This window comes from Alternaria ethzedia (assembly GCF_023757985.1).
Source record: "Alternaria ethzedia strain BMP 0044 chromosome Unknown scaffold_10, whole genome shotgun sequence".
Taxonomy (NCBI): Eukaryota; Fungi; Ascomycota; class Dothideomycetes; order Pleosporales; family Pleosporaceae; genus Alternaria; species Alternaria ethzedia.
Window position 1 is genome coordinate 262,383 of NW_026056203.1, and position 24,863 is coordinate 287,245.

At 52.9% G+C, this 24,863-nt stretch overlaps 5 protein-coding genes across 5 annotated transcripts; 2 read left to right on the plus strand and 3 right to left on the minus strand.

Annotated features, from left to right (window-relative positions):
* Nucleotides 1-123: 123 nt before the first annotated feature.
* Nucleotides 124-1,449, plus strand: J4E87_004999 (uncharacterized protein; the record flags this gene model as incomplete). The annotated part of the gene is made up of 1 exon (XM_049376616.1): nt 124-1,449. One exon carries the CDS (start codon nt 124-126, stop codon nt 1,447-1,449), a length of 1,326 nt encoding a protein of 441 aa, XP_049233472.1.
* A 4,630-nt stretch (nt 1,450-6,079) lies between these two features.
* On the minus strand, nt 6,080-7,003 carry J4E87_005000 (uncharacterized protein; the record flags this gene model as incomplete). Its single annotated transcript, XM_049376617.1, has 1 exon — nt 6,080-7,003. The coding sequence occupies one exon, from the start codon at nt 7,001-7,003 to the stop codon at nt 6,080-6,082; it is 924 nt and encodes a 307-aa protein (XP_049233473.1).
* Nucleotides 7,004-14,086: 7,083 nt separating this feature from the next.
* Nucleotides 14,087-16,840, minus strand: J4E87_005001 (uncharacterized protein; the record flags this gene model as incomplete). The annotated part of the gene is made up of 2 exons (XM_049376618.1): nt 14,087-16,627; nt 16,679-16,840. 2 exons carry the CDS (start codon nt 16,838-16,840, stop codon nt 14,087-14,089), a joined length of 2,703 nt encoding a protein of 900 aa, XP_049233474.1.
* Nucleotides 16,841-17,268: 428 nt separating this feature from the next.
* On the plus strand, nt 17,269-18,498 carry J4E87_005002 (uncharacterized protein; the record flags this gene model as incomplete). Its single annotated transcript, XM_049376619.1, has 1 exon — nt 17,269-18,498. One exon carries the CDS (start codon nt 17,269-17,271, stop codon nt 18,496-18,498), a length of 1,230 nt encoding a protein of 409 aa, XP_049233475.1.
* Nucleotides 18,499-18,653: 155 nt separating this feature from the next.
* Nucleotides 18,654-19,487, minus strand: J4E87_005003 (uncharacterized protein; the record flags this gene model as incomplete). Its single annotated transcript, XM_049376620.1, has 1 exon — nt 18,654-19,487. The coding sequence occupies one exon, from the start codon at nt 19,485-19,487 to the stop codon at nt 18,654-18,656; it is 834 nt and encodes a 277-aa protein (XP_049233476.1).
* Nucleotides 19,488-24,863: the final 5,376 nt, after the last annotated feature.

A 24,863-nucleotide genomic window follows, 5' to 3' on the forward strand; every position in this document is an offset into this window, starting at 1 on the left:
AAACAAACCACCCCCCGCCCCCCCCCCCCCCCCCCCGATAGACCGCTGCCACTTTACCACTCGTTCTCCGAACCTTCACTCTCACCCCTCGATCGTCTACAAAACACGCGCATAACTTCCGCAATGTCCTCCGCAAAGGCTCCAGAGGGCTCCGCGCCTGCCGCCAGTTCGAACACACCCGTTTCGATTGTCTGCGTGGGCATGGCTGGTAGCGGCAAGACGACCTTCATGCAGCGCCTTGTTTCACATCTCTATACCCATCCCGACCCGACTCAAAGCGAACCCTCCGTATCCAAAGCGTCCCCGACACCCCCGTACATCATCAACCTCGACCCCGCCGTCCACCATGTCCCATTCACACCCAACATCGACATCCGAGACAGTGTCAACTACAAGGAGGTCATGAAGCAGTTCAACCTAGGACCCAACGGCGGTATCTTGACGAGCTTGAACCTGTTCAGCACAAAGATTGATCAGGTCATTGGTCTCTTGGAAAAGCGAACGCAGCCGCCAGCGCCAGTGAAGGAGCCAGAGCAAAGCACAGTCGAATTCATGACAAGTGGGGGCAAGGATAAACAGGCAGCGCCGGCGCAACAACCGCAGGTCAAACACATCCTCGTGGACACGCCAGGGCAGATCGAGGTCTTCGTCTGGTCAGCAAGTGGAGAGATTCTGCTTTCGAGTTTAGCCAGCACATTCCCCACCGTTATCGCATACATCATCGACACACCGCGCACAACTAGCACGAGCACCTTCATGTCCAACATGCTCTACGCCTGCTCCATTCTCTACAAGACAAAACTGCCCATGATACTCGTCTTCAACAAGACCGACGCGCAAGACGCCCAGTTCGCGAAGGATTGGATGACCGACTTCGAGGCATTCCAGACTGCCCTACGCAACGAGGAAGAGGGTGGCAGCTTTGGTGGTGAAGGCATGGGCGGAGGAAGTGGATACATGGGCAGTCTGCTCAACAGCATGTCACTGGTACTGGAGGAATTCTACAAGCATCTCAGTGTTGTAGGCGTCAGTGCTATGACCGGAGACGGCATGGATGAGTTCTTCAAGGGCGTGCAAGAAAAGAAGGAAGAGTTTGAGCGCGACTACAAACCCGAGCTTGAGCGACGTCGGGCGGAAAGGGAGCAAGAGAAGAAAGCGACACGTGAGCGCGAGTTGGACAAGATGATGAAAGACATGAAGGTGGGCGGCGCGGGCGCAAAACCAAAGAGCAAGCCGCGAAAAGAAGAGCCCGAGACGGTCAGCGACGCAGAAAATTCCGACGAAGCCGGCATGATGGACGAAGACCTAGACTACGAGGATGAGATGGACTCGGATGATCCAGAAAACGGCCTAAAAGAGCGATACAGGCAGGCAGTCAACGACCGCGGCGTCGACCAAAGCGAGGACCACAGCTTCGCACGATATGTAAACATGGCGAAGTTCACATGAGAGACGCAGCACCCATTATGCAAAGACACCCGACTCCAGCGATGAAAATGGTTGGGCCCTGCCATTGCACGATAGGCAGTCTCGCCTCCGGATTCCTGGTTTGTGTTCGGGAAGTAGCTGCAGGCGCTCACATGTGCGGCCGCGAAGACATATGCTGTTGAGAAAGTTACGGGCGACGTGCATGGTTGACGGGCCGCAGCGAGACTGCCGTGTCAGTGTTTTGCATCAACACTGGTGGCACACGCACGCGTACTGAACCCTTTTCTCACCCATGCTCTCGATGCTAAAAGTAGTTCCCCACCGCGCACGAGCGGCTTGTTTCGTCTTTACCTGCTTCCTACTACCATGGCTTCGTTATACCCTCGCTCGCGCTGTTACGTGTGTCTTGGTTACAGAAGCGGGAACACGCGTCTTACTCTACTAGACTAGAAGAGAAGGGTCTCGGAAGCGAATGTTGCACCGCGTGCATGCAGGGCAGAAGAATAAGGGTAGCGAGACGATAATTCTGAGTTGTCGCTAGTTACACCTGTCAGTTGTCAGCTTCGTGCATGTGCAGTGTGTAAGACATTTTCAAAGTTTATTCTGCATTACCCTTTTTTACTGGCGAAGATGACTTCTCATGTGATTCTTGGTGCTCGGCTGTGGCTGCTTTCCTGAATGTTGGCATAGGGTTTTGTGCACTCAGAAGTGGGACGAAGGGTCTTGGGCACGGCGTGTATTTCACGGTGTTCGTCTGCGTAATGCTGGGCGATCCTTTGACTAAACTTTATTGAAGAAACGGAATAGACGAAAGACTTCGTGCAACTAGATACTCAAAACACGTGTGACGTTTGAGAACATGTTCGTCCCTTGCAGTGATGTCTCACTCCATGCCAATAATCACAGCGACATCGCCACATTCATCATCATAATCCCACAGCTCCAAACTCCGACAACGACAAACATCTCCCATGATAAAGACTCAAAGTCCCTAGAACCCATTGCCTAAAATCCCATTCCCATCGGTCATACACGTACAGCAACTCCCATCCTGCCATCCACATCACCTCAACACAGCGCGTCGCCTTCACCAACCATGCCGTGTCCTCCCCTTCGCCCAAGCGCGACATATCCTACTTCTACATAAAGGCACACTTGTGTATCAGCCATAGTGACACGGCATAAAGGGCCTGAGTCCCTGGCTTAGAAGGTGTGTGGCTTGCAGGTTGTAAGATCGAGTTTGGGGATGACAGGTCGGTGGGCGCGGCCCTGGGTCTTGGGGCTGTGGTATGGGGCGGGCGTGGAAAGGGAAGGAAAGAGGGGATTGGGGGTGGGTCGGGATGTCGTGAGATGATGGGTGTCTGCTTACTTTGTACAGAAGTTTTATGTGGTTGGCGTGCATTTGATGGGTGTCTCAACCCACGTTTATAGAGAAGTGTAACTCTTGGGGTTGGGACTGCCCTTGATCTCTCATTCATTTGATGTTTCACGGACGCCGCATGTTTTGTAGCTCTTCTGAATCACAACTAAGGTATATTTCTTTACTGAAAGACAGATCGAACATATGAGTGGAATTCTATACAGGGCCGTAGAAACAAGACGGGCTTCTCGTGTTGTGAGACTGCACGACGTAGGACCAAGCGGCCGTCCCTCGCGCCCACGTCCCCGGTGCGACATGAGCACATGGCGTTAATCTGGTGCGACGTAAGAAACCGAAAACTTTGGGATCTCGCTGCTCCTCTAGCAGACTTGTGCAAGCCCCGTAACTTGAGCAACGTGGGGAACGAAGGGACAGTAGCACTCTGCATACTATTCAGAAGCGAGAGGAAAGAGACGTCAGTGACCTCTTCTATGTCACCCTCTCGGCAGGAGAGGATGGAACGAAACATACCATCCCCGCCAGCTCCACATCACCCTACTTACCCTGGAAACACCCTTTCCTCACTTTCCCCGAGCCAGGGAGCAGGGAACGGGGAAGGCGGCAAGCCCGCCAACACCCTTACCGTATACACAGCAAATGGCGACCTGCACACATCCATCGTACAAGATGCACAACATCAAAAGACCCGACCATGCATCTCATCTCCCCCCGCAAACTCGCCTACTGGAGCCAGGCCACGCTGTCTCAGTCATCTTGAGATCTGCAGGCAGATAAACGAATGTCTCACGACAGCGACATCCCGCAGTGGGGCCAGTCCCAGCCGTCCCAGCTCGCGACTAATGTTGTACAGAGCGGGACGAGGGCTTGAAGGCGTGCTGCTGTGCGAGTACCTGGGTAAGGGAGAGACATGGGGTACTACTATAAAGGTATACTGAGGAGTGTTGGGTGTAGCGAGTCGGGTGGTACGACACTACAGTATGCTGTGTTTAGCGAATGCGTGGCTACCGTGCAACCATACGCAACCACCGCATACAACATCTCTGCCCTCGCAACGAGCCATGAAAGCCGCAGTGGCATGAGGTGGAATGTCCAGTCTGACATGCATGGACGCAATCGCCAACGGGCAACTTTGCCCGTCCACGAAAATGAGATTAGGCAGAACAGGCAACAAAGAGGCTGATACTCCGAGTAGAAAGCAAGAAATCGATGACTACAATCCGCAAACCTAGTTGTTACCTCCTCTTGTATAGCCGTAGCGTTTCCACTAACCATCTCCCTCCAGAAGATGCGAGAGGTCACATCCGCGAGGTAAACCTTATCTTCTCCAGATAAAAAAAGTAAAAAGGTACATACTCCATAGTATCATCGTGGAACCAGTAAGTTGGCCCGCGTAGCCGCGGCAGGGGCACAGACAGACTTTACCAGCAAGAGACAGCGGAAGCCTGATGGTGACACAGCGTCACGGTCCCAAAGTTTGCGTGTTCGCAGCGCCGCTGCTATTATATCCGAAAGATGCCGTGTCGGGTTTAGTAAACGCAGAACGACCGACCCCAGCGTCCCAGCCACACATACGCGCGCCTCGAGATCGTCGTTGGGGAGGGGGAAACCCAATCTGTTTTCGCTTTTTTGTTGGCTTTGCAGGTTGCATGTGCATGCTGGTTGAGAAACAGATGCGCCCTGTCCTCGCAGCAGTTACGTGCTTACTTTGCTCTGCCGATCCGCAAACTTCCGTGATGTACGACCGAACAATACTGCAAACTGCGCGCGAAACATGGAACGACGCAAAAAGCAGAGGATTGCTGTTGTTTGATGCAGATATGATGTCACGCTCAGTTCATCCCGTGGGGACAGCATTTCCACGATGGGCACAGATTGCGATGCAAAAGCAGAGGGAGCGTTGGAAAGTGAGCCGAGACAGCGGTGCAGCAGGGCAATGGGAATCCGCGATCCGGCGTCAAGTCGGATGTGGGGTCCCTCCCAAGGCGGAACTCGTAACCCAGGGCGCGCCATTTACAGTGCAACCGACGCTGGGTGCCTTGCGACACGTACATTGTGGCTGACGAGTCGAAAACGCGCCCTCGAAGCCAAGGAAATAGACTCCTAGGATGCAATGTTGGGGAATTTCGTTCTCTCTCCCCGGAGAGCTGGCCCTGTTGTTTGGATAGAGTTTGCTCCAGCTACGATTTCCGAGCCAATGACAGGGCTTGGAGCCGTGTCCTTCCGAATCGGGGCTCCCGGACCTGAGGGTTCTTGTGCAGATCGTTAAGGTTCAGAGCTAGGCTCGAAAAAGATCTGCAGGGTCATCAGCGTTGTGAAAGGCCTTTTATTAGTGGGTCGCTAGCGTCAGGTTCTACCGATGATTTCGTCGCTGCCAAAGGGTTGAGGACGAGACCGTTGGACGACGTGGGCTGACTCTAGGCGCGGCGGAGAGTGAGCGCTGTGGCGTGTTGATGGGACGAGACTCTGGCATAAGCTTTGGAGGGGTAGAGATTCTAGCGCGGAGGCGCGCCCGCTATGTTAGTATGGCTGAACATGTTGGCGTGCCATGGTTGAGAAGCGGGCAATAGTGCGTTTGGCACGAACTATGAGCTGACAGCGGGGTACCAATCCGCAGTTCGCGGCCGTTTCTTGTCGTCACCATTGCAGGTGAAAATTGCAAGTGAATGTTATCCGTAAGGTTGGTGATCGGCTGTGTCCCAAGCAACCCATGGTACAGACAGACTGTTGAGGTCAGTCACCCGAGCACAGGTCGCAACGCAGATTGGTGGAAGGTGTGTTTGTAGTAATTATTTGTATTGTTTTCTGTCGGAAGCCACGGCATTACTCCGTGGACATCCGTGATGTGTTCGAACTATGAGAAATCGAAGGTTGATGCCCCTTGAGTAAGGGCGGGTATCCATGTTGCCTGTTCCGAGCCCTAATCCCTATCTTCGAATGACATCCTCCACGTACACTGCGCAACATGAGGATGCTAGCGGAGACCGCTGAGAAGGACACAGGCTGTGCGCGGCCAAGTACCGAAGTAATTGGTAGTATATACAATGAAAGAAAAGAAATGCGTGCGTCGATGCGCACCGCTCCCAAACGCCAAGGTCCGTTCGTAGCCATGACGGCATGCGTCTATTGTTCCGTCGGACTTTTGAACTCCATGATATCGTGGTCGTAGCCCTAAGCGCCTCGCTGCGAAATCCGGTGGTCTAATGTAGAAGACCCGAAGAGATGATCAGAGATGTGATCAGATGAACGGTGAAAGAGAGATGAGACGAGCGACTATGACTCAAACTTGCGCTTCTCACCACTCGCTGCGATGGCGAGTGCGTCAAGACCACCGTATTGGGCGGGAGCGGGGTTGTAGCTGTAAGCAGTCGGGTCGGGGTACCGAGAGCTGTTGGGGAACTCGAGGAAAGAGTCGGTGGACTGAACAGCGGGGGCCATGGAGAATCCGGACGGGCTGAGGGGAAGCGAAGGGTCTACCATGGAAAGCTGCGACAAAGAAGGCATCGTCGAAGACTGGAGCGGGGCTGGCTTGGGTCGCTTTGCCTGGTGTTTGGCCTTCTTGACGTCGCGCTCACCGCCCTTGGCGGCATTGCGGCCGCTTTGGTGGGTGCGGCGATGCTGCTCCATGTTGTCTTTGCGGGTGAAGGCCTTGTTGCACTCGGGGCAGAAGGCGTCCTTCTTGCCAGTGTGCTTCTTGGCGTGACGGGCGGCGTGGCCAGAGGTGGTGAAGAAGTCGTTGCAGCCGAACTGCTTGGCCATTGGGCACGGATAGCTGTTCTTCTTGGGGCGGGCGTTCATCGCCGCTCGATCAGGGTGCTCAGACATGTGGTCGGGCCTGAAGTAGCCAGCCTGGGCAGGGTTGGTGTGGTAAGGAAGAGGGCCGGACGATTGATGCATGGGGACGCCGAACTTCTGATCGACGAAGAAGCCATTTTGCGCGAAGACAGGCGAGTCCATGCCGGGCTCGTAGGAGAAGTCAGGCGTGATGGGCGACGGCGTCTGCATAGTCGAGTCGGAAGAGTCGCTGCGGACCAGGCGAGGAGGTGAGGCGAGGGGTGAAGATGAGTAACTGGAGGTCCGGGATTGGAGGGAAGGAGTGATGGAGGGAAGTCGGACAAGTTGAGGAGGAGGCGCCGGGCCGTCGTTTAGCAATGACACTCTGCGACCTGTCGAATTCTTGCCGGACAAGGCGTCCATTTTGAGCAAACACGTGCCAGTGGGGGAGCGACCAAATTCGCAGAGAGAGCGATGGGCTGCACGTGAAAGTGGTGGCCGGGTGGTTGAGGCGCTTTATACAGGGTGATGTTTGAGTGATGTGCGAGGCAGGCGACTGACGTCGACACGACAATGAGACAGGTGTGGATGGTGGGGAGCGGGCGTGGTGAGTGAATTGGGAGAGAGCTTACTGGAGCACCACACGACAGATGCGGGACTGGGAGCAAGTTATATTGGGCAAGGCACAAGCAGGGCAGAAGCACAGGGTTCGCTGGTCCCAGGATCAGGGCACTATCAGGGACTGAGAATTGCATGCGTGGGGATGGGAAAGTGCAGTCCGCCCTAAGACGCTAGCGCCAGGCAGTGGCAGGGGCCCCGGCTGCCGGCGATCAGCTCGCAGGCGACGCGCACTAGGAAAGAGCGACCGACCAGGAAGCGGCATCAGCGCATGACACCGTGGAACTCAGTGCGATGCACCGCGGAGCGTGCTGCTGGGTTGCTGGGACGAAGCTTCAGCGGTCCTGCAATCGACATGGGTCAACATGGGTGGTGCAGAAAAAGAAAGCCATGCAAGATTGCCCGTCGGTAGCAGGCTGCGCCGGCCAATGCTACGGCGGCGGACAGGTGCCGTCTGCTCAGGAGAGATCGAGATCTCGAGGGCAGTTTCAAGGAACTCTGCGACCTTCGGGCGCCAATGGCAAGAAACAGGCCCTGTGCCAGCTCACACCCGCACCCTCCGCCGGCCTGGTGCCGGTGCGTGTCGGCGTCAAAGAGTCAGTTGTTTTGTTTGGGGATGCGCATCGGAATGATGTATCGCATCGGTCGCATGGTGTCGACACTACAGATCGCGACACCACAGACACCAGGCACCACAGAACTACACAGCGCAACTATCGCAGCGACAGCGACAGCGACAAGTCGTACCAAGACCGTCAGAGCCTGTCATACCAGCGTCCTCTCAGCGCCCCAGGGTCTGCATTCTCGAGCGCATTCGGTACTCGAAAAACAACGCGCCGGCATAACGTCGCTAGGTCTGATGTAATACAAAATCAGGGTCTTCTCCGCTTACGCATCCCTGCCAGCCGTTCCGACCTATCCGCTCGCAGCCTAGCGCCCCGCTGGACGTTAAGCAGTGATCGGGTCATCTGGTGGGGGATCGGTATTCTCGCAAAAAAGATGACGTCGGGCGCCCGCCATCAGCCACAGCCCCTGGCGCTCTTTTTAGCGGCAAAAGCCCCATAGACTCCTCTGGCCAGACTCTTGACCTTGCGCGCCGTCCTCGAAACGGCAGCCGCGCAGCACTGACCGAACCCCTCCATCGAGTTTTTGCACCACATCGACGTGATCTCCCTGCCCTAGCCTGCTTCGTTTCTTTTCACTTTGCGCGGCCACCACCCATCCGGTCCTTTTGTCCCCTCAAGGCTGCCCGAATCACGATCTCTGCCACCCTCGCGCGGCCTTTTCCCATCGCTGTTTTATGCAGGGCCCGCCCAAGTCCCCCTTCCTGCCGCCGACTGACCCGGCGTTAATCTTCTCTTACAAACGCTGATGTCACTCCTGCCCCGTGCCTTACGCCTCGCATTCGGCACCGGTCCCCACTGCCGCCCTGCCTTATCGGGAAACTCACGATGGCCAAATCCCATGCTGCCTCATGTGCGCAAAATTACCAGCCGGCCACACGAGGGGTCCCCTGCTGTGATGGCTGCACCTTATGCCGATACGGTGTCCAATATCTCACCGACTTTGGGCCAACATCGCGATCTCCATCCTTTTGCTGATGGGAGCAAGGGCGCCACGCAGCCACGTGGACCAGCCCGGTGCTTCGTGATCGTCCCGCCCAACATCTGAGAGATGAGATGCGATCTTGGCCAATGCCAGCCTCGTCTTCAGCCATAGATCCTCCTGAAATGTTCCACGGTACTGCGCGCTTGGCCCCTGCCGCAGCTGCTTTTTGCTCGTTAATCTGGGAACTCAAGATGCTCACCGCGTTCAGCTAACGCCAAATTGCTTCTTCGCCGCATGCTTTGCTCGCGCATCTTTCTTCGTGTACTATTCCTCTGCGTGCTCCAACTGCCATTGGTGCAAGACGACGCGCCCACTTGAAGACCCTGCAGATGAATTGATGGCGTCTTCACAAGCGCGAGAGCTCTCAACGTCCGGCGGCCTCAGCTCTCCACAAGATCAACACGTCTAGGATGTCAGATTGCGCCCGCATCCTCGGATTTTCTTTTGATCTGACCCAAACAGCCGTTTCGCGCCGTCTTGCACATCTCTACTGATAGTCACTGCGAACTGTTTGGATGCCAATACCATCGTGAACCCATTGTCGCAAAAGAAGCGCGCCCCACCTTACATCGTCTGTATACCGATTTTCCAGGGAGCTCAATCCTCTATTCTTGGCAACTACATACCCCACTCAGTATCCGTTAGCAGGTCGCCCGCGCTGTGTCGAATGAGAGTGGCTGGACTATACTCCGAGCAGCGTTTTCACGGTTGGCGCTACTCTGAACTGTAAGTGCTCAACGATATCGTGACCAAGAAGTCATAGATGGCACTCCATCACTCCCGTTTATCCAGCCTAGGGCATATCCATCGGCTATTGCACTCTTCCTAGCACATCTGCATGGGTATCGAGTAGAACTGCGAGAGCCCAACGCGGCATTCACATCCGCTTGCTTGCCTTGCAGATGCCTGTCGCCGTAATTGGAAACATCCTGGCCGCATGGAAAGAGGGAAACATGTTCCTACCCAGTCAAGTCAGGCCCAGCGCTCTCCAGCGACGTCCCTGGACAAGCTCCTGGCTACGAACTGGACCCTGGATAGTCCTTCGTCAGCTCCAGATCGTGTACGCGTATTGTCACCAGTAGTCCCGCATAAATCGCAAGGTTCATACACAACACCTACGACATGGACAACACAACCCCATATCGCCGATCAGTATCGTTTTACCCACAAAACTAGCATACGTCACCTAAAAGCCGTTAAGCGACGCAGTTTGAGATCAGTTGTCCCGTGGCGCCACTAATTCCGAAGATATTCGGTGTCGCAAGAGCCGTGTTCTCGTAGGTTGATAGCCGATCTTAGCAAAATCTAGTCGCTCTCACTTCCACGTTCGAACTACGGCAAACGCGCAAACTCCAGACTCCTGCTTACTTTAGTTTTTTACGCCTCTCATTCCACATGTGCCGTCTTGAGCTCAACCATTGATTGCAGGGTCTTCCAAGGGAGCTATTGACCCCTCCAGATGCGAGGAGCAAGCTCCGGAATGAGGGTCTCTTACTCGAAACCCCGCTCCAAGCTGCGTTATTGGTCAGAACGCCCCGGACCAACCACCCGTGAGGCGTCGACCGTTGCCGAGTAACCGTAGCATATCTGAGAAACAGGTCGCGCTAGGTTGTCCCGCCTCCCCGCGCTTACACTACACCCAAGTCAATCCACGTGGGAAGGAGCTGTTCATTGTAACCCTTTTTCTTTTGCTCCCGACCTCTCAGCACTGAGCGACCCTAGGATCACACCCAGCACTCTGTGGTTCACCGTGTAATGATTATGCGCCAGGTTCCCAACTCAATACAAGGTTCGCATTCGTGCGGGGCGGCTCTCCGCAGCGGTATCAATGCTTCATGAAGATCTCCAATCCTTCGAGCGCGCGCCATCTCACCTCTCAACAACGCTGGGGTATGGTTCTGCGAGATTCAATTACGCCATCTATGGACCCTTTGAAAGCTGTCATGATGCATGCCGGAAGAGGTCGGTATCCGGTTTGCAAGGGGCTGGGGTTGGTCAGCATTGCATCCCTTGAACAGTGGCAGATCTGGACCATCGTTGACCACAAGACATACGGACCATGGCGTAGGTCTATCCTTTGTGTAGCTTACGCAATCCAAGGAGATGTAGCTGTCAATAATCGGTCAACTTCCACTGTAGTCAACGCAGTTTCGATGACCCATAACATGTCTCCTGGTAGCGACCAAGCCGTCCGCTGTCAATCATCGTATGATGTGCGCAATGAATAATGTGAGTCGTGACCGCGCATCGCTGAGCTGAAACGCGCATCGACAACCCCATCAAGTTACACCTCCAAGAATCCGCCCCAAGCAACTGAAGCGAAAATCCACACCTTCTGCAAAGCTCAACAGTCACGCAGCATTCCTTCGCGATGTCGAGACTCAGCCTGACCTCATTACACCGAGCAAGAGGCCGACTCACAAGCATCATGACCGGCATAAGCGAGCGCAACGAGTCGTCCCTCTGACGTCTTCTACCGGGCATCTCCTCCGTGTCACACATCACATCGCATCACGTCCGCGGTCCAACCAACCAACCCCCTTGTGTTCGCTCGCTTCTTCTTATCCTCGGTATTTTGTGACGTCCATGACACTCTACCACCTCATATTTGACTACACCATATCCACATATAGTAGACCACCAACGCGAAAGCGAAAAACTTACGCGTTGCGTCGGGACATCCGTTTTTTCGCTTAATTACCGAACATCGAACGGAGAGTCTTTGCGATCCCGGGAACGTCGGTCCCCACTTGCATTGTTTGACGTTATCATCGCCGGGGGTAGTCAATTGCTACTATTTTCATTCGTGGTCTGCGACTCAAGATGCCGAGTCAGAATGCATGTCCCCCAATGTCCCCGAATTTCATGTGTGAGATGCCCGTCACTGTTACCGCAAGGTGGCGTACCTGAAGTCCACCTGCCGGATGGATTGTCTTCCCTGTCAATTGTGATTTCCGCGGGATGTTGGATTGAGCGTGGGATTGGTGGCGGGTGAAAATTCCGCTGGGGAGATCAGGCTGTTGCATCTGGTAGGCAGATGCGCTGTCTTGGCGACTCCTGTTACGAATTACGACGTAGGAGTGCATGATTCCATACGTACCATTGTAACTCTCAACAATATCTCTTCTAGCCCGGATACAGACCTTGCTCCCGCACCAGTACATTATCTCCTTTTCATGTTACCATATAAACTTTTCGCTTAAGCAGCATTTCTCCGGAGTGCATCTCTATCCAGTTCAGATCGGAGCCAGGGTATTAAAAGTAGATTTGCGAGTGTCGCGCAATATTCATGCACGTGCACTCGTTCTTCTTTCGGAAATACAAAATGCTCAGGACCGAGGCACGAATTACAACCTTGGAATAGTCAATCGAACTTGCCAGTACCCTGTCCTACCTTGGGTCTGATTATAGACTTTGTAATGATATCGCATACGCGACTTGCTGTCTACTGCAGACTACTCGAACGATCATAATGTAGCGTATTCGCTTATCTCTTGGTCAAAGTGGTGACCTGGCGGCCTGAAATATGTATCCTCAGCAAGGAGACCGTAGTCATCTCGCGCATCACTAGTTCCTTCTCCTATAGAAATGGTCAAGTGATGAATTGGTCAGCACGGGCTGGAATAGACGCAGTAGTCAAGTGGTAAATGCTCCTCACGCGGAGTTCTCGCCGCTCACCATACCCATGGACATGCCCAGGTGTCATGTTGTTGTCAGAGCAAAGTACGCGGGGCTGAGCTGAATCTATGTACTAGAAGCAGGGAGCCCCATTGTTATTTCATGCATAGACTAGTTTCTGGCTTCTGTTGTAGAATGGGTAGGTGATGTGGAGGTGAATCGCGTACTCAGAAAGCAGGGACACCATGCCTATTTCCTGCATAGACTAGTTTCTGGTTTCTGTGTAATGCGCATAGTAATGGTAATGGTAATACGAAATCTAGATCGCGTACTTGGAAGCAGGGAGACCATGCCTATTTCCTGCATAGACTAGTTTTCACATCTGTGAATTAGGTATAGTTGTAGTGAAACGCGGAGATTGAGGCTGCACGCGCGCGCTATAAAAAGTAGTGGTTGTCGGAACGGGGAAGTGCGCGGGGGGAGGCGAGGCGGGATGGGCGAGGCCTTGATCATTAATCGGAAAAAGGGTTCTTGGGGTGCTTGGGCTTCTTGGGTTCTTACACCTTGACATGAAGATTCGCATGGTACACCATGCGAGACCTACCTCGGGATGGCTTTATCGGTCTTGAACGCCGATGCAGAGGTTTAGTGATCGTGAGAAGGACATGATGCTTTCATGAGGTTTTGATGAGATTTGAATGAGTGTTGTTGTTGGGCTTCAAGAGACGGGATGGAGGTGCATGAGTGTTGTTGTTGGGCTTCAAGAGACGGGATGGAGGTGAAAGAGTGAGGCTGTTGGACTTAAGACACGGGATGGCGATGGCGATAGGACGTTGAGGAGATGCGGATTTCTGGGGGTGTTGGATATGCCCCCAGATTTCTGTTCGTGAAATTCCTCGTTCTGCATCTACACCTGGGCGACGGTGGAACGCTATAAGAGGAGAGGAAGGGGCTGTGGGTTAAAGTGCACACCATCTGCCCCCTTCTCATTGTCTCAAAGCGTCCGCAAACGCCAAACTCTGGACAGAGATTGTGGATGGGATGTTCGTTCTACAGAATGTAGATTCTATTTGACAGATGTATGGACTTTCTACGTTATATTCTTGTAGCTGGTGTGGCGTGTTGTTGTCATGGTAAGTACTGGCTCGTACGCCCAAGAATCTCGAGAGCTTGTAAAGCCAGATCTGGAAAAGTACTCATCACGCTCTTTCGAAGAAGCGGTTTATCCATTGTCTCATCTACTTCTTCATACCGGGATGTGTGAGATTTCCATCTCACTCTCGTATCTTGCTTAGAGATGGCAACTATTGTAGTATCTAGACATCTTCGCTCAATCCAAAGATATCGGAATTAAGGTAGCCAAGCACATACACTGCAGATTTGACGATGTAGATGTGAACCAAATGACAGACGTCGAAGAAGTACGCGAAGACGGGCGGGAATTCAGACAGACAAGGGATCTATTTCATGCACCAAACATCAGCAACAGCGATGAACACAATCGTCATGGTCTATGAACTCGTCCATTACAAGGGTATGGGATATCTACAATAAAACTCAAGCCATGGACAAGCGAATAACGCCACTTGATGAACCGCATCAGCATTACTACAAGACTCACTCCCAGCACCTGCTTTTCCCTACGCCCTACAAAAGACCCAGCTACTCGCTATCGTCATCGCCGATAATCTTCGCGTAGTCCTCCATAGAAGCGAAAGTAGGCAGGCTCTTGAGCTTCCTCTTCTTGCTCTTGCGGCCGTCCTTATCCTTGTCTTCGTCGTCACCGTCGCCAAGGTTGAGTTCGACTGGGACGTCGGCGTCGCTGTCCATGAAGGCGTCCTCATCGTCGAGGTCGAAGTTCTCGAAGTCGTCGTCATCATCGTCTTGATGCTGGCCACCGACAGCTTCTTCTTCTTCTTCCTCTCCGGCCATATCCTCATCATCGTCGCTGCCGAGGTTGAGTTCAACTTCGCCGTCCATGCCTCCAGCTTCATCGTCGCTCATCATGTCGTCCATGTCGAAGTCGCTGAGGTCGTCATCGTCACCACCATCGCCTTCGACATCCGGACGACTCTTGACAAGCGCCTGCCAAATCTCATCATCATCGTCGCTGCCTTCATCGCTGTCGTCCTTGTTCTTATTCTTCTTCTTCGTCTTCCTGTCAGCTTGCTTGGCTTTGCCGGATTTCTCGAAGTATGTGTGGAAGAAGACTTCGTCGACACGGACATCGTCGACCTTGCGTCGCCAGAACTGCTCCGAGTTGAGCGGGTCGTGCGTGCGGTCGCCGTCGCGGGCGGTGATGAGGTAAGACGCGGCCTTGGAAGTTCCAGACATAGGCTGCATGATCGACGAACCATGTATACCTGGTGCCTTGGTCTTTGCGTTGCGGAAGGAGAATTTGTCGAGGAAGTTCATAAGAGTGTAGATAGTCGGGTCAGGTTTTTCCTTGATGGGTTCCTGGTTGACAATCTTGGAGGCCAGGACGTGAACAGAAGGGTGGTAGTGTGCTTGCAGTGGCAGCAACTCCCATAGGCAAGACAGATCCGCATGCGCGTATTCTGGGTCTCGTTTCCGGGAGTCATAGGTCACTTGTGCGGGCTTCTCTTCCACCTTCTTAGTTGTGGGCTCTTTGTCCTCATCGACGTCCTCGTAGTGCTCATCGCCGCTATCATCGGCATGGTCTTCAGGCGTTGACAACATGGTCTTGATGGTCGGGAAGGTAGCTATCAGTTCGTTGACAAGGTACAAGACACCACAGATGAAAGGCGGCTCGTGCATGTGGATGATCTGGAGTAAGCGCTTGACGAAGGCCTTGACACGCTTGATGGTGGTATCAGCCTTGAGCGAGCGGTATAGCAAGTTCAAGAACATGATGTGCTTTGAGGTTGTCATCAGTCGTGGATCCAAAAGAGATTCGTACAGAGTCCTGTAGAAGCGATCCGCGGAGTAGTGCTTTGTCGCGGAGATCTGCTGGATGAGTGTCATGGCCTGTATGCTGGTGTTGAAGTTGGAAGAGTGCGTCACTTCGAAGATCATGTTCAACTGCTCCTCGAACTTTGCGTCGTCGGTTTTGGCGAATGGGAATGCACGGTTGACACCTGTTAGGATGGCTGAGATCAGCTTCTCTCGCGACTCGTCCTCGACCTTGAAGGCCATGGTTGCCGCCTTTTCAGCCTTCTGCTTGGCCATCTTTCCAGGTTGACCACCACCTCCCTGAACGTGACCGTACTTGTTTATCCTCTTCTCTTCCTTCTCGTGCTCTTTCTGCTTCTTCAGCAGCTCAAGGAAGATGCTGAAGTAGATTTCTATAAGCTTGTTGGCGACCTCGGGCTCCTTCAAGCTGAGAACGGTCTGGTTGAGAGTAATGATGGCGTAGTATTTGGCAACGCCGCTCTGGTTCGGTCGGAAAATGAGATCGGATTCGATGGAGCTGATGATGACGTTCTTCATGAGCGGGTGGGTAATCTGGAGCTGGAGCAGCAGGTAAGACGCCCTTGACGCGACCTTCTTTTCCTTGTCTCCAAGCTTGTTGATGAGCAGGCGCAAGAGGTTCTCTTCCTGTTCCGGCTTCTCCTTCAACAGCTCCCAGACATATGTGACGGCACGGTTGCGCGAGTATTCGACCTCGTCATTGGACCATGTTTCCAGGATCTTCAGCAGCTCGAAGTATTGTTTCTTTAGCCAGTCCTCGTATGCCCAGACGATCAGATGTGTCTTCTCCAGGGCACCCGGCAGCTTGTCGCCTGCTCTCCACTGTACGTTCTTTCCTTGCAGTGCGGCGGTCAGGCCTGGCTGTCGCGCAAAAGCCTTGAGTTTTCGGTCCGGTGGCAGCAGAACGCCCTGACCCAGCAGATCCTTCAGCGCAGCCAAGGCCTGCATGGCAGCATTTCTGCTCTTCTTCTGCGATAGACCCATGAGCTGGCCAAAGGCCTTTTGCGTGTGCAGCGGCGACTCTTGAACCAACAAGGTCAACGCGGACACCTTATCCTCCATGGTACCAGACTCCATGACGGTCGACATGAACTTGTGCGATGAGTCCTTGGCCAAGTGGGTGGCTGCATACTCGCTGGCCTCTGCGTCGAGGAGCTTGATGGCATATTCGTGGATGTTGTCGATGATGTAACGGGGCGGGATCGTGGGATTCTCGACGGTCGGGAGCGCTGGCAACTCTATCGCATGCCATTCTGGCTGCGGCTTGAGCAGCTATGCAAAGTTAGCATCGTGATGAGTTCTTCTTCTCTTGATAATGCGCACCAGCTGTGACCGCGGCTTCTTCGCGTCACCGTCCTTGCGCGTGTCTTTCTTGTCGTTGCGCGCGCCATGCTTCTTGTCGTTCTTCGCGCTCATCCGGTTCTTATCCGGAGAAGGCTTCTTGAAGCCATCCTTGGTCTCGGCATGGGTTCGCTTCTGCCCCATTTGGTTTGGTCGGTGTCGCGGAAGGTGGAGCTACAAGGTCCGTCAGAGAAGAAACTCTGACCGTCATGACCTTGAAAAGATTCCAGTCGCTCGCGAGAGCACTGAGTCGAGATTTTGGAGGCCTTGGCATCGGCGTTTTGTGTGGCTAACGGCTTGCGGACTAGCGCGGTGGAGCCTTCATCGTGGTGCATATTGCGACACAAGTGCGGACTTTGGAAGCACCTCCGTGCGGCCATGCTGTGACTCAACTGGTTGCTTTGATTCAGGGTCTTTTACATCACACATCAATTCGGTCCTAACCTCGACATACCAAGAACACCACTTGGTATACGTCGTCACTACCAGCACATCCCCCACCAACTACCCCGCCAGCTCGCGTATGCTGGAGTAAGGCAAGCGCGCAAGGACCACGACTACCATTCCACACCATGGCTACCGAAGCAGGCGATGAGGATTCCAAAATATCCATCACACCTCTTCTCAAACGACTGTGGCATGAGTCACCGACGACCAAACCAACAGCCGACGAGATTGCAGCAGCCCTCTCCTTGATCTTCACAAACAGTCTATCCGAAGTTCAGACTGGAGCGCTGTTGACATGTCTCCACTTCACAGACCAAGACAGACAAGCAGAAGTATTGGCAAAATGCTCCAAGGCGATGCGCGACTATGCTACTGGTATTGACGTCAAGGGTCTTCAAGAACTCATCAGCCAACGGGGAAGGAAAGAGGGTTCCTACCAGGGAGGGTTGTGCGACATAGTCGGTACAGGAGGTGACTCCCACAACACTTTCAACATCAGCACTACCTCGTCCATCCTCGCCAGTGCTCTCCTCATGATCGCAAAGCATGGCAACAAAGCATCGACATCACGTTCTGGTTCAGCAGATCTCCTGTCTTGCGCACCCCCTAAACCACCGGTCATCACCGCCATCGCACCCAAAACCATCTACGAAATCTACTCAAAGACAAACTACGCTTTCCTATTCGCCCCAATCTTCCACCCTGGAGCCAGACACGCTGCTTCCATTCGAAGGCAACTGGGCTGGCGCACCATCTTCAATCTTCTCGGACCCCTCGCAAACCCGCTACACGACTTGATCGAAGCGCGCGTACTGGGTGTAGCGAGAAAGGAGATCGGCCCTGATTTCGCCGAGTCGCTAAAGCAGTCTGGCTGCAGAAAGGGCATGATCATCTGCGGCGACGAGGAACTGGATGAGCTCTCTTGCGCTGGACCAACGCACTGCTGGCGGTTAGTCGAAGATCCCTCGACAGGGGAAACCAACATCAACTACTTCACTGTTACACCAGCAGACTTCGGACTACCCGAGCACCCACTGAGCGAAGTCAGTCCTGGACAATCGCCCGAACAAAACGCCCAGATCCTGATGAAGATCTTAATGGGCGAGGTTCCACCGGATGATCCAATCCTACACTTCGTCTACATCAACACCGCGGCGCTGTTCGTTGTCAGTGGTATCTGCGATGCGGATACGAGCGACATGGGCGAAGGTGACGATGGGAACGTCATTAAGGAGATTGGTCCTGGAGGTGGACGCTGGAAAGAAGGTGTCAGGAGAGCCAAGTGGGCAATCTCGAGTGGAGCGGCGTACAGTGAGTGGCAAAAGTTCGTTGAAGTCACGAACAAGGTTGCATAGATTACATTACGTAGTGTTTCACACGATTGTGTATTACAAATCTTTATCGTGAAGGTATTCCATGGCTTCCATCAAGCACGCGCTTACATCTGCAAGTCATAAAACCTCACATCTCGCCCTATCGGCTACTTTAATGCCTACTTCGTTCCCGTTATTCAGCTTCTCGTTTCTATCCCGTGCACCAGCCTCCCAATATTTGACTCAGTAAAGCCCGACTTTGGCTTTTCTAGTATAAACTCCTGATCTTTTCTGGTTGACTTGTACCCTTTTACCACAAATCGCAGCGTCTGGAGCTTCTTTGCAATCCTATCAAAATGCTGGAGCGTCTCCACTAGGCGGTTGGCCATGTCGATGTTGTTGTAGTATCTTGTCCATACGAAAGTCAATCGTCGCAAGTTAATTGCGTGTGTAGCGATGAAGGAAAGAGAGCGGTAGTCTTCCACATAACTTTTCCCCGGAATAGTAATTGATGTCATATGTGCCAATGTCGAAGGGAGAAGACGCAGCCAGAACACCGTATCTGGCCATTGGACGCGAGGATATAACGCAAAAGGACCCTGAGGAGAGTGCTTCAATGTCAGCACATCGTCGAAATCGATCTCAGTGTGTCCAAACACCAGATCCATCAGCTCGGATCGGATCTCCTTGTTTACGCCGAGTATATTCCTCTCTGCCAGGCACCAGTTCTTGTTCTCCTCCCAAGACTCAAAGTAGTCGTCTTCATCTGATGAATCGTCATCGTCATCGTTATCGGTCTTAACGAGACAAGCGCGGATGTGCCGCAAGTTCGGGTACCTTCGGGAGAATTGTAATTTCTCAATCTTGCGGCGCACTTGGAATACCCCGTTGCTTGCGTGCCGCATCCATGAACGCTTGCCATTGGAGTAGAGGCTGAAGTGTGACGCATGAGAGCAGCTGTTGCGCCAGTGGCCGGGGCAGTCGATCCAGATATAGCCTCCGACAGGGAAGCTCAAATAAGAGTACACCATATGGCGCACTTCGGCAGGAAGGCGAGAGAAGAGATCCGGAGATACATTCGTAGATGCCTTCGTAGACGCCTTTGTAGACGCCTTTGTAGATGCCTTCGTAGACGCATTCTTAGGTGCATTCCTAGGCGCATTCGTAGACGCGGCAGTGGTCGGCGGCGCCGGGGGCATTATTAGAGTCGATTTGGTCATAGATCGTAGTACTGGTGCCATGATTGAGGAGGCCGTGATGCGAAGGTGCTATGGTATTGCACTGGAGAGTTAAGTGAGATTTTCGTGGCTAGATTCTTATCGTGTGTGTTGACGATTGGTTGCGAAAGATGAGGCAGTGCCTCATTCATGGCGGATTTTATGAGAGCACGCGGGCGGGCACGGGCTATTACTGCCTATTGTGAGATATTCGCAACTCGTGCAGGTAACAAAGCCCGCACGGTCTGTGAGAGATATTGTTGGTCATGGGAGCGCCAAGTTTGAGTCATTCGTCTGCCTTCTCACTCCGCGAAAGTTATTTGTTTGACACTCACGCTTTGTAAAAGCTGGAATATATGCAGGTAAACATGATGACTTCTGTATCATAATCTCAATGAAAAAACAGAACCCAGACGCCTTTGTATTCGCTGTATGCGGCTACCACAATCGCTAAACTCCGTCTCATAGGCGTCTACGGCGCCTTGGAAGTATCCGAAAATACTCCATAGCTATCTCAGCCTCATAACGTTTTGAGCGAGTTTCTTCCTCATTCCTAAGCCCATCCAGAATCTGCCAAATCTCAAGCACAACCGCACCCAATTGGGGTTTGTTCAAAACCATGATCTCCTTTTCCCATTCCTTCTTTGAGTAGCCAAAACGACTCTTCCACAACATTCGTATTCTCTCCAGCCTCTTTGCGGTCACGGTGACCTCCCGAACTGTCTGCACTAGCGCCATTATGCCCTCGGTAGACATCCGGTAACACGAGCCTTCCCACGTACTACAAGTCAGGCAGCGCATATTGATAGCGTGCTTAGCGATGAACCGAAGAGATTGGCAGTCTTCTTTCCATGCTTTCTCGCGCCCTGTATGGCCGTAACAACTGCCAAGTAGAATGATGGAGGTCATATGTGTTAGTGTCGAAGGAATTAGGCCTAAGCAACTTGGTTCGATCGCGCAACGGGGCCGAGAGCTGTCGTCGAACTGGAAGGCAGTGTCGTCTGTCAAGGGCCCATAAAACTCTACATCGTTCTTTCCAAACACCAGGTCCATCAGCTCCGTCCGGAGTTCCTTGTTCACCCAAAGTAGACTTGGCTCCAGTATTCGAGTACGATATAATTGACGGGGCCTGAGTTCGATATGAGCCGACAAACCCTTGCTTGGATAGCAGTCATCAAATCGCACCTTCGCAATCTTGTGACGCACTTCGATGTTACATTCGTCTTCATGGGCCCTTTTCGGACACTTCCAAAATTTGTGTCGGACAGCCTTTCTGCGATAAGGGTGTTCGTCACAGTCAATCCATATATGTCCTCCAACGGGGTACCCAAGATACGAGAAGATGATTTGCCGTAGTTCGGCAGGAAGACGGGACAGAATGTTCGAGGACGTGTTCGAAGGTGTGCTGTTGGACTGCGTCGAGGAGACGGCTATGACTGCAGTGGCCCTTGGTGATAGTTCTGGAGTCATAGCGGGCAGATGTTGAAATCGCTGGAGTAGTGTACTGATGCGCGTGTAAGACTACAGCGGTTGGGTTCTCCTAGTGTTGAGAAGAAATAGACTGTCGAGCGAGCAGGCAAGGAAGCGTAAGACCCACAGCTTATAAGTAGGGGCACAGTTGCAGGCCACTGCGGCCTGCTGGTTACTACTCCCAATTCTGCAGGCAACAACAGGCACTCCTTGATGGTCCGTGAGAGCTTACGGCGAAGTTGCAATGGCAGAGACGTGTTTCACTGCCAGTCTGTTTCTTTGCAGACTATGAAAGGGTACCTGTAGCACGTGAGTATAGAATCAGGATGTGATAAGGTTAAGGACCAGAAACGTATCTGAATGGAGGAATGTTGTCGCGAACATAGGGCTAGGCGTTTTCAAGGGCGATGGAGTCTACCGTAAAATAGCCGAAAGCACCTTCTGGACTTTTTACTCTCAGTAATCTCGTACGCTCTCATACCAAAGATGGTCGCCAAGTAGCGCATACGATGCATCGCGGCAAACGTTTCTGTGACCAATGTTGATGTTATACCTCGACGTCCGTTGGCTGGCTCCACCTGTCGAACCATGGTACGGTACATTACTTGTGAGTCAAGTCGAAAGTATAAATTCTTCACATCAGAGATGAAAATGCTAGACAAATTCTTCACTTAAGATCGTTCAGCCGCGAATATTTGAACACCATGTCTCTCTTCATCCCCACTTACTATTATCCTCGCCAAACGAGCTGCATCATCTCGTACGACCCAGAACTGAACGAGGCAATAGGCTTCACCCCCGCCGTTGTCAAAAGATGGAAGCGTCTCCTGGCCATCCAACGAGTCTTCAGCGCGCGTGTTATATCCATGAGAGATAAAGTGAGAGAGGTGACGAAGGAAATGCGGCGATTGAGGAGACCTGGGGACCTGGAATTTCCAAATGCTTGTAGAACGAGGAAGACCTACCGATGGATGCTTCAGTGTTTGAAGCGGCAGCTATTCATGTGCAACAAGTAAGGCTGAGATGAGAGATTGCCGTACGGAGACCATGAAGCTAACCCTATCGCAGAGCCATTTGTTCGATCATAGAAAACGCAGATCTCCCTAGATATGCTTATAGCAGTTGTCGCTCGCTCACATCAAGGGTCAATGCTCTACCGCGGGAACTTCAGGACCTCGTTTTCGATCACTTGCTCGGTCGCATGTATAAGCCGTATGTGCGTGATCGCACATTTAAGCGCTCATATGTGCTTTATACCCGGGATAGGGTGAGCCTGCAGGATGGCATAAAATCCCACATCAACTTGGAAGTTCAGTGGGGTGACCGTATGGCCAGAGAACGCACCCAAGGTACCGTCAGCCAATGTCCCACCTTCTGGAAGGAATGTAGCCTGCATAATCAAATACTGAGGTTAGCATGGGCGAGGATAGACTCAGTAGCAGTAGAGCAGGACCATCGAAGGACCGGAAACCCTGAGCTGCCGTACCCGGTTTTCGACACGCCGCACTTCATGGAGCCCAAATTTGCACATCCGGGAATGGTAGCCGCTCTCGTAGAGCGAGCGAGATACAAGATTGCACGGGAGACAGCGCGTACGATCTTTGTCGATTCCAACGCACTCTTCCACTTCGGTACAGCACGCTCACACGCTTTCGGTGTACCCCTCGCAGGTTTCTACAGCACAGTGCATCTTACCATTTGGCCGGGCCATATATTGGGACGCATTCGGCACAACCGCAAGAAGATGCATGAGAAAGATTGGGAAGCAATCCCGGTACACTTACGGTACATAATGCTTACAGCGGCGGAACCCATGGAGAGGTATGGTGGACGCTTGTGCATCAGGGCCTCCCCCCCACGTTGGGATTACTTACCAGGAACTTTCGACACGGAGCGGTACAAAGTTATCTTTGAAAAGGTTATTGAGGAGTTGAAAAGCCGAAAGATGGCGGTGATAGACTTCTGTTGGATGTAGCCAGTGGAACAGAAGCCAATGAGGCTTTACACAACCGATCTGGCTTTCTATAGCGCTATGATTCGGCTCATGAGAGGTATACACGTGCGGTTGAGTGCAATTTCAAAGGCTTTCGCAAATTCGTCCTGGAATATGAGGGAATGTAAATGTTTTGATGATTGAACAGCTATAGCTGGCCTGGTGAGCTGATTCGTGCCCTGTGGGTTGATTGTAGCCTCCTCGCATCTTGATGGTCTTCATCTGTAAGACATGTAGTCAGCGAGGTCATCCGCAAAGCCTCTTCTTAGATGACGGTATCAGCGCCACGCCCATAAATGGTGGATCTCTAATTGTATCGAGCGCCTGGAAGAGGCAGTATATTGGGGACTGCGCCCTGTGAGGCGTCTTTTCTTCGTGAGACGGTTGCAAACGTGTTGAAGGCCTGGTGAGGTTGAGGTGTGACGCCCGTCTGGGGCTTGGCGCGTCCCATCCAGCAAGCGCGTCAACACGACGATTGTTGGCTGCGAGAACTTTCAGTTGCGGACCACCGAAGATACGAGAAAACCAACGTCCTCAACAATCGTCCCACCGTCCCGATTGCAACGTCCCGCTCGCATCACCACCCTTTTCGCATGAAATCAGAAATGAGCCTCAGGCCAGACCGGCTCGGGTCCCGTTTTCGGATCCAGGCCCCTTGCTCAGCCCGCGCTTTACGAAGGCGCACGGCCGCCGAGGTGGCATCACACACAAGACAGCGAATCTTCTCGACACGAGGTCACGCCGACAAGACAACTAATTTTAGGAGCTAACTTCATTGGACGCGTAATTAGTCTTGCCAACAACAACGCGACGATTTTGCACCTGCGGCATACTAACCTGTCGTGGTGTGTTTCTGGGGACTAGCGTTTGCGGCACGGTATCGATTATGTATCAGCATAGCGAGGTCGGCGCGCATGTGCGCGTGGTTGGAAACATGGTTGGGAAAGCAACGCGTGGTTGGTGGTGCGCCGTTTGACGTTTGACGTTCGACGGGCGCGCATGAGGCCGCATGCTGCATGGGCAAAAAACGATGGAAAGTGGAGGATGTGTCAGGGTAACAGGCCATTGGCTGGGGAAATGACGACAAGATGTGCATTGTTCCTATAGGAACATGGTTTGTTTGGTGGAACCACACGGGCTGGAAGAAGCGAATTGGTTCCTGAAACCCGGGGCATGGCTGGGAAAATCTCGAGGCACAGTACCCGACCGCAAGCGCCTGAGGCTGACCACCCGAGTCGGCGCGACGGGATACAGACTCCCATCTCGACTCTCACCGCAACGATGTTCAGGCATCCATGTCTAAGACGTTTATAAGATCGCCATCTGGACGCCTGGAAGCAGAAGACCATTGAATGAAAAAATCTCCGCCCACATCACGAACACGAAACATCCTCGCCACGGAGGGTTCTATAATTGGCTGTGGAGAACCGCTAAGGCCATGTCAGGTCGACAGTTCGCCTGTTCCGGGATAGCATGGGGCTCGCGTTAGGGCTGGTTGCCGGGTCAAAGTGGCGCTCCAGGGCCAGGGTTAGCTCCGATGCTTGTTTCTTGGGTGCGGGTGAAATGGCAGCAGAGGCAATAAAAGGAGGACGCGTCTCGCGCAAAGCTTGAAGTTTGCTTCTCATCTCGCATCACTCAATCACTACTCGCATCGTCTTCATCGCATCCTCACGACTTGACATATCTTCAGTCAAAGACTATCGCTTAGAGAGATCAATCGTTTCCAA